This window comes from Scylla paramamosain, chromosome 36 (assembly GCF_035594125.1).
Source record: "Scylla paramamosain isolate STU-SP2022 chromosome 36, ASM3559412v1, whole genome shotgun sequence".
Classification (NCBI taxonomy): domain Eukaryota; kingdom Metazoa; phylum Arthropoda; class Malacostraca; order Decapoda; family Portunidae; genus Scylla; species Scylla paramamosain.
This window is the reverse complement of record NC_087186.1, coordinates 15303066-15311907: the sequence shown is the minus strand read 5'-3', so window position 1 is coordinate 15311907 and position 8842 is coordinate 15303066. Positions and strand designations below refer to the sequence as shown.

The window sequence follows — 8842 nt, the reverse complement described above, 5'->3', positions numbered from 1 at the left end:
GTTACCGAAAACCACAACTAATGGAACGCCTTTCTTTAATAAAAACCTCAATTATTTCAGGGCAGGTGTGTGAGGCAGGTGCGAATCTTAACACGCGACAGAGAAAAATGGTGAGTACTAAACATTTTATTTCTCACATTAATTAATTATTGTTTGTGAGTGGATGTTTATTTTGTGTTCATGGCTTTGGAGTTTCAGGACTGTCATGGTATAAGCTTTAAGAACATAATAACGTAAGAAAATAAGGGAATCTGCAAGAAACCAAGAGTTAGACACGTGGTAGTGTGTTTGTGAAGCTTGTGCACCTATTTTCCCCAATCATCACCTCCCATAAATTTGTCTAATCTTCTTTTAAGGCTCCCTAATGACTCAGCACTAACGACCTGATTGCTGAGTCCGTTCCATTCATCTACCACTCTGTCTGATAACTAATTCTCTTTATTTGCTTGATGATTATTATTTTTTTATACTGCAGAGGTGATTCAGTACTTTCCTTATTAGAATTTTACCTCTATTTTATCAGTGGTTTAAAGCTTTTTCTTAATTCTTGTGTTTATGTATTTTTTTTTTTGGTCAGGCTTAAATTTATGAAACTACCTGAAAGCGCATCTCTCTCTCTCTCTCTCTCTCTCTCTCTCTCTCTCTCTCTCTCTCTCTCTCTCTCTCTCTCTCTCTCTCTCTCTCTCTCTCTCTCTCTTTTATCTTTACTTATTGACACTTTTCATTTATGGCAGTATTTTACATGTCTTTTTTTTTATAGCGCATCTCGTGACCTTTTTGTTCTGTATGTCTTCTTGATGAGAATTTACCTTTTTAGTTAATATCTTCCGTGTGTAAACAGCGCATCTGCCACTTTTTTTTTTTTGTTTCTGCACTTTTTTTATTTTGTTATTTATTTATTTATTTTTTATTTATTTTCCTTACGAGACTTTTCCTTCGCAGTGATGTGTTACGTGCGTCAACTGCGCATCTTTTGCCTCTTTTATTTTTACGTCATTTTTTTTATCATCACAATTTATCTTTAATCATAAATTTAAAAGTGCATGTCTTCCCTTCCTTATTTGCTTATTTATGTATCTATTGTCTTATTTATTTATTTTTTTCATCTGTTTTATTTTGATCACAGTCTACCGCTGCACTTATATTTGGTGTTAAAAGCGCCACTATCACATCTCTTGTTCTCAGGTCCTTCCATCAGAATCTGCTTTAATACACAAATATATGCGGGCGTTTCCTCCAGTATTTTCTTGCCTTTTATTTGAAATCAGAATCCAAATTTATTCTCGGATCCCTGATGTTAAAAGCGCATCCCTCACATCTTTTGTCTTATCAGAATCAACTTTTATTCGTAATGTTTGGAAGCGCGTCTCTTATTTCCTTTACTTCCACGTCTCTTTCAAAGTTGGAATGTGTTTAACTTGTTTTTTTTTAAAGGAGGAGTTTCATACGCCGCTAAACGTGAATTAGATTTTCTTTGCATTTTTTTTTCTTTCTCTCTCTCTCTCTCTCTCTCTCTCTCTCTCTCTCTCTCTCTCTCTCTCTCTCTCTCTCTCTCTCTCTCTCTCTCTCTCTCTCTCTCTCTCTCTCTCTCTCTCTCTCTCTATCTATCTATCTATCTATCTATCTATCTCTTTATTTATTTATTTTATTTTATTCATTTATTTTTTTTGAGAGAGAGAGAGAGAGAGAGAGAGAGAGAGAGAGAGAGAGAGAGAGAGAGAGAGAGAGAGAGAGAGAGAGAGAGAGACTTAACGCGTAATTTTGCTCTGAATTTGTCTGTCGTCGAGTGTTCCTGTCTCGTGCATCGATAACTGAATAAATAATCGAATCTACCTCTACCTGTTAACCCTTTCACTAGAAGAAAGAAAGAAAGGTAAAATAGAATAGAATTTGCAACGTGTAGCCAGTTCAGTGTTTGGAGGTGTCTTTGGGACAAGGAAGAAAAGTCTGAGTGAGGATAGTGATCAAGGAAAAATGTGCTAAATAGTATTGAAAGTCAAGGCACTTTTCACGTCGCGCCCACAGGAATCACCGTTTTCTTTGCGTTTTCCCTTCATTTCTCACCAACGCGGCAAATTTTCTCACCCTCACCCTTTGACTCTCACATTTCCCATCCATTCCCCATCGCCACGCTTTCCTTCCCCGCTATTCTCGCACCTCATAAAGTGTTCCCAGATCCCTCCAATCCTTCCCATTTCTTCCTCCTCTTTATATCCTTGAAGGGAGGAAACCATTAACCTTTCCCTCCCTTGCCTCCTCCTTCTCTCCCTTCACCTTTGTCCCATTCACCCTCCTCCTCCTCTCCCTCCTTCCTCTCACTCTTAAAAGTCCCTCATCCTTCGCAGTCACTTTGTAGGATACCTTGAATTGAGTCCTTCAGGTGTACAGGTGTTTTATCACGTACCTGACAATCATTTAGGCCTGACCCGCCCCTCCGTCCCTCCCCAATTATCTCCTCCCCAACTCCTCCTCCTCCTCTTTCTGTTCCTCCTCCTCCTCGTGTGATTTTTTCCTCTTACGTTTCTTTGTTATGTTCGTGGTCATTTCAATTGTCTTTTTTTTTCTTTTCTTTCTCTTTTTGTGTTTTGTAGTTTATCCTTTTTGTTTTGTTTTCTTTTTTTTCTCTTGTTTTCTTGTTATATTTGTTTGTTTTGGTTTGTTTTCTCTTCTCTTTCTCTTCTTTGCATCCTTTTCTTTCCTTCGTTTCTCTTTCCATCCTTTCCTTAATCGACGTGTGTACCTGTGTGTAGTACCTGTGTGGCGTACCTGTGTGTGGCGTACCTGCACGTACCTGTCCTTGATTGCTTTGTTCCTCACTCCTGATATTTGCCTTTTCTCCTGACGCAGCCAAATGTAGCGTATTTCTCCTTTTCCGTCAGCAGGGAGCGCCTTTAAGGGAGGGTGTGATGGAGGGCACTTTTATGGAAGCAGTCTGAGGTGTGCACCTTTCGCAGACTTGAGGAGGAAGAAGTGGATGAAGGAGAGGGAGTGAATTGCTCGTTGACTGTCCTGAGAGTGTCTACAGCTTTGCCAGATTGTTTGCTATAAGGAATACAGATTTGTTTCTTTCTTTCTCGTTTATTTGGTTTTATTTTTATTATATTTTATTTATTTATTTTATTTATGTATTTATAATTTTTTTAGGCCTAGGGGAATGAGGAGAAATTATCATGAGAGGGTGTACGCCTTCGCAAAACGATTTATAAAACGTAATACATTTTTTTTTTGTTTTAAGTATCACGAGAGGGTGTACATCTTTTCAATACTGTTTACTATACGGAATATATTTTTGGAAACCCATCACGAGAAGGTGCACATCCTTAGCAGACGGAGTGTACAGGTGCAGGCAATTAAGATTATACGAAGCATGAAGGAACTGAGAAAACCTGGGTAACCTATCTTCATCTTAAAGAAAAGGAACAAGAACTTGGACAAGAAGAAAAGGACAAAAACACAAGAAAAGATACAAAAGGAACAAGAAGAACAAGAAGAAAAGAAACAAGAAACACAACAACAACAACAACAACAACAACAACAACAACAGGAAGAACAAGAAAAAAAAGACAAACACAGACACACAGGCACACTGAAAGAAAAACAAAACAAAACAGATATTAGCAAGAAAAATAAGGACCAACAAGAATGACCTAAAGTGTAAAAAGAAGTCTAGAAAACCTTAAATCGTCCCTTGGAATTAAAAGGAAGAGAAAGGCCAAATTTTACGGTGACTTTTAAAGGGAGTCAGTGGGTCGGAACGCGCCACTATGGGTGTGGAAGGCGGCGGCGAGGGACGAGGCCACACCAAAAGGACATGAATGTAAATGAAGGGAGGACTGTTTAAAAAATGCGCAGGTCTCCAGGTCTCCAGGTCTCCAGTTTCCAGAATAGGAGTGGTGATTTCTTGAAGTGACTTGGCGAGATGGAAATGTTCAGAGAGAAGAATACCATCTCTATTTCTTTTTTTTTTCAGTAAATTAGATAGAAAGAAAATAAAAAAAAAACACGTAGATATACTAATAAAAAAAAAGCTACATTACTTTAAGTTTAAAGTGTTATGAGTGTTCAGTAAATTAGAAAAAAAAAAACGTACTGGAAAAAATAGGAAAACAATACTAGGTACCTCAAACTTTTCATATTTAGGAACTAGGCACAAGTGAACACAAAGGAAGAACTAACACCAGCAGACTTATTGGCCCGTATGAAGCTGTTTGTCACAAGCTACAGTAACACTAATCCATGTGAATGCGAAAGGTTCCTCACACACACACACACACACACACACACACACACACACACACACACACACACACACACACACACACACACACACACACACACACACACACACACACACACACATACCACCACCACCACCACCACCACCACCACCACCACCACCACCACCGCGACATCCCTTAAAACCCATGGGACAAACAGCCAATCAGATTGACGCGATAATTACAGGTACAGATTCCCCTTCACCTGTCGCACCTGTATACTCACCACCTGTACCTGTCTATACCTGTACCTGCACCTTTACAAACACCCAACTAGCTGAGTCCTTACCTTACCTGCTGATTACGCACATTACCTCCACACCTGACCTGCCTACCTCACCTGGGCAGCCTCGGTCCAGGTGACTTCGCCCCTTGTACTGAAACTCTTTGCTCTCCCATCACGACTGCTCTTAAGGGCCACAGAAATTATTAGCTGGGTTCTCACGAGTGTGCAACCTTGTAGTAATGTGGAAATCTTATTAATCTGTCACTAGATCCGTAAAAACAGCCTTAAGTCTAACTTCATCTAGAGCCTTTTGAAAGTAGTGTAGATGCGGCGCAGATGTGTTTCAGAGTACGGTTCTTAGAGACGAGCTTCACTTCACAACGCAACACTGGCTTAGAGGAGTGTGAGGTAGAAGGAATTAAGGGTCTGTTTAGTAGTGAATCCTGCCTAGCGTGTCTGAGTAGGGTCGCTTGTTGGGTTAAGTGGTTTTCTAAGTGGTTTCTGGTAAGGATAGAGGATTTGCTACTATATCTGTGAAGTTTTGGGTTTCTTTGTTGATTGAGTCGTTTTCTTTATGGAGTTTGTGATTGGTTAAAAGGATTCAGTGTGAGGAAAGTAGATTACCTTTATAATTCTGTAGTTTTTTTTTTTTGTAAGATTTTGGGATTTGTATAGAGGATTTAATGTTTAGTCAGTAAAGTGTTGGGTTGCTTTTGTTATTTACTATTTTTTTCTGGACTATGATTTATTTAAAAGATTCAGTACATAAATTATTAGGTTGTCTATAATGTATCAGTTTGAAGAGGAAATTATACTTTATTTGAGTTTTACGCTTATATATTTTACCAAATCATTATATTGCCTTTATTATTCAGCTTTATTCCTGAATCTACCATGCATGTTGAAGATATAAGATTGTGTGCAAGAATATTCATAAAGGCTGATTTATGTATGCATTCTCATTCTGTCTCCACACACTGACTATTTGTGACTGTATTAGTAAAGTATTAAAGAGGCAAAGAGGAAAATGTGTGTGTAGAAAACGTAATGTCAGAATGTTAATGAAGAATGAGGGAACTTGGGAAAATGGTCTTCAGGAAACGTGACGTGATTTGACGTGACGTGACGTGACTGTTGCTGGTACGTGACTGACAAATGGCCTATATTGCCTCTATAAAAATAAATAAATAAATAAATAAATAAAATGTTCTTGGTGGTTTAAAAAAAAATACCAAAGTTGTCTTTATAAAAAAAAATAGTTCTTTATAAAAATCCCTACTTTGTCAAATGGCTTAGATTGTGTTCATAAAATTATCTCAATTGTCTTTATAAAAAAAATGGTCTTGATTGTCTTTCTTTATAAAATGGCTTAGATTTCTTAGTCTATAAAAATGGCCTCGATTTACACAGTCTACAAACGGCGTGGACTAAATAAAAATGGTGTAGATCACCTTTATAAAAAATAAATGGCCTGAATTGTCTTGGTAAAAATGACCTAGATTTTCTTAAACAATCTTTATAAAATGTCCTTGATTGTCTTGGTTAAAATGACCATTATTGCCCTTATAAGGATGGCCTGGATTGTCTATGGAAAGAAATATATTTGTATAAACGGTTTGGGTCGTCTTCATAACAATTGCCTTATCTCCCTACAAAAAGACCTAGAATGTCTTGAACTACTTTTATAGAAGTGGCGTGGACGACCTATAAAAATGGCTCAGATTGTCTTATATTCCTTACATTGTCGTAGGTTGTCTTTATAAAAACAAGTAAATAAACAGTCAGGCTTGTCTTTATAAAAATGTCCTCTCTGGCCCTTACAAACATGTCGCCTTACAAGCGCTAATTCATCTCCCGGGATCCGTCAGAAGCACCTGTAAAAGTACCTGTAATTATCTTTCCCCCGGGGGTCACCTGCGCGGCGGCTAATGATCCCCTGAGGGCGCCGAACAAGGGGGAACCTCCGGGGATCCTGATATTATCCTGTTACCCGTAATTGTGAGGCGCCGCCCTTGCATACTCAGTGAGGATCAAAGGGCGGGCGACACCTCACACGCACACACACACGCACACACACCACAGACACGTACACACAGACACAGGTGCACACGTCGCCTTAAGTGCCCATGTGGGGGGTAGTGGGGTTGTGTTTGTGGGGTGGGGGTGTAGGGGGGAGGTGTGTGGGTGGTGTGTGTGGGTCTTCTCTCTGTCTGTGTCTCTGGGTCTCTGTCTGTTTCTCTGTCCGTCTGTCTCTCTCTCTCTCTCTCTCTCTCTCTCTCTCTCTCTCTCTCTCTCTCTCTCTCTCTCTCTCTCTCTCTCTCTCTCTCTCTCTCTCTCTCTCTCTCTCTCTCTCTCCATCCTGTACTACAAATTCAAAATCCTCTTCCCTTTATCTCTGTTTAAATTTTCGAAGTGTTATTCTTTATCTGTCAGTGTAAGTATTAATCCTTCCATCTGTCTTCCTTTATCTATTTATATGTATAATATTGAGGTGTCATATACTTACGAATTTAATTTTGTTATGCATGGCTTTATGTTGCTCTGATTTACACATGCGTGCTGTTTTTGTTTAATTCAATCCTAAAAAACTCACTGAATGTAGTTGTGTGTGTGTGTGTGTGGGGGGAGGTGTGTGGGTGGGTGCGTGTGTTTGTGCGCGAGCGTGCAGGCGTCACAACAAGAGGCGGAAGGTTTACTCACCACCACTTAGGTTCCCGCCGCTTGCGTTCTGCGGTGGTGGCAGCAGCGCAGAGGAGCAGGAGGGCGGCCCACGGCAGGAGGTGGCAGGCCCCCGCCCTCCCCCGCCCCCGAACCTCATCGTCGACCTCCTGGCGCAGCGGGAGGAGGAGAGGCTGCGGCGTGAGGCTGGGAGCGTCACTGCGTGGTGGCCGCTGCTCCCCGCGCGGCCCCGCTCATGCTTCCCTTCACTCGGCCCACCGCTTTGATGCACCGCCGCGACCCTCCACACTGATCCAGCACTGCTCCGGCACTGGTCTGGCACTGGCCTGGCACTATCACTGACGCGGCTTCAGGTGTGGCCTCAGCAGGGCGCTATGGCGTGCACGTCTTCATTTCCATCAAGGTGACGTGCTGGCGTGCTGGTCCCGCCACTGCGAGGAGCGGCACATCGTGACACACGCCTGCGGCAGACGCGACGTACTCCTCACCCTCCCGTCACTCTAATGCTGTGCTGTGCTGTGAAGGATAACGTCCCCATCAGCGCCTCCTTCGGTAGCGAAGTGGTCAGTGCCTACCGCTGCACACTCCCCTGCAGTGTCCTTGTGGCCGCGCGCGCGTCAGAGGAGTGGTCGCGGATCCCCCTTCGTCGCCTCTATATTTCCCCGTCACAGGATCTGATTCACGGGAACACTATGTCACTTCCGAGAAGGTTCGCGCCGTCACTTCCCGCGCCGGGTTGAGCAAGAGTGGCGACAAGGGGCGACCCGCTGGCCAGCCCCGCACGCGGCAAGACACTCACGCCGCTCACAACACTCCCTCGCTCCCCGGGCTCCGTCCCCCTCCCCTGTTGCGGTGACAAGTGTATTTATCTCAAAGGTAAATTGTGTGAGGGCGGGAGGAAGGCTCGGGGGTGGGCGGGAGGCGCGGGTGTGGTGGCGGGCAGGTACACGCTGGGCGGAGGGTCCCCGGGAGATGAGGTGAGCGTTAAGGGTCCGGCCCGTGTGATCGGCTTTGAGGCTGCCGAGAGAGGCGGTCTCCGGGCGGGTCAGACACGCAGCAAAGAGAGCCGACTTGTGCACCTCGGAAGCTCCCCTACGGAGGCCGCGTCCCGCCTCGCTCCCTTACGCCGCTGCTGCCCGCTCAGCCCCGACGCCCCCGCACCACCGCACGCTAAAAAACTATCCCCGCGCACGAAACAAGGTGGATAATATCATGTGGGAATCCAGACGGCGGGAGACATGCGGCAACACAGGTCAGGGCGCATGCGTGGACCCACCAGGTGTGTGTGTGTGTGTGTGTGTGTGTGTGTGTGTGTGTGTGTGTGTGCGAGCCTCAGCGTGTGGCATCCAGACGCTCCACACAAACCAATTTATACCGAGCCATATCTTAATATCCTCCTTGACCACCACACCAGCTGGGCTCGGAGCGCCTCACCTCGCGGCCCAGCACGAGGTCCCTCCAGCCCCTCCAGCCCCTCCAGACCCCCAGACCCTTCAGCCCCTCCGCCCCTCCAGCCCGCCACCCATGGTCCCGTTGAAGTCTCCGGAGAGAGCAGAGCGCGCACCGTGTTTCTAATTACATCCGTGAGCGGCATGTCTGAATATCTATATAATCTGATGCGACTTGTTATTACAGGGCGTGGGAGTGTCGCGGCGGCCTG

The 8842-nt window shown here is 43.8% G+C and overlaps 1 protein-coding gene across 1 annotated transcript in view; it reads right to left on the bottom strand.

Annotated features, from left to right (window-relative positions):
* LOC135090815 (protein Wnt-1-like) overlaps positions 1-7415 on the bottom strand; it is a gene marked incomplete at its 5' end in the record, with an annotated part of 56808 nt that extends 49393 nt beyond the window's left edge. The window contains one exon of the mRNA XM_063987882.1: positions 7204-7415. Coding sequence (XP_063843952.1) covers positions 7204-7415 — 212 coding nt within the window. The remainder of the gene's footprint in view (positions 1-7203) is intronic.
* Positions 7416-8842: the final 1427 nt, after the last annotated feature.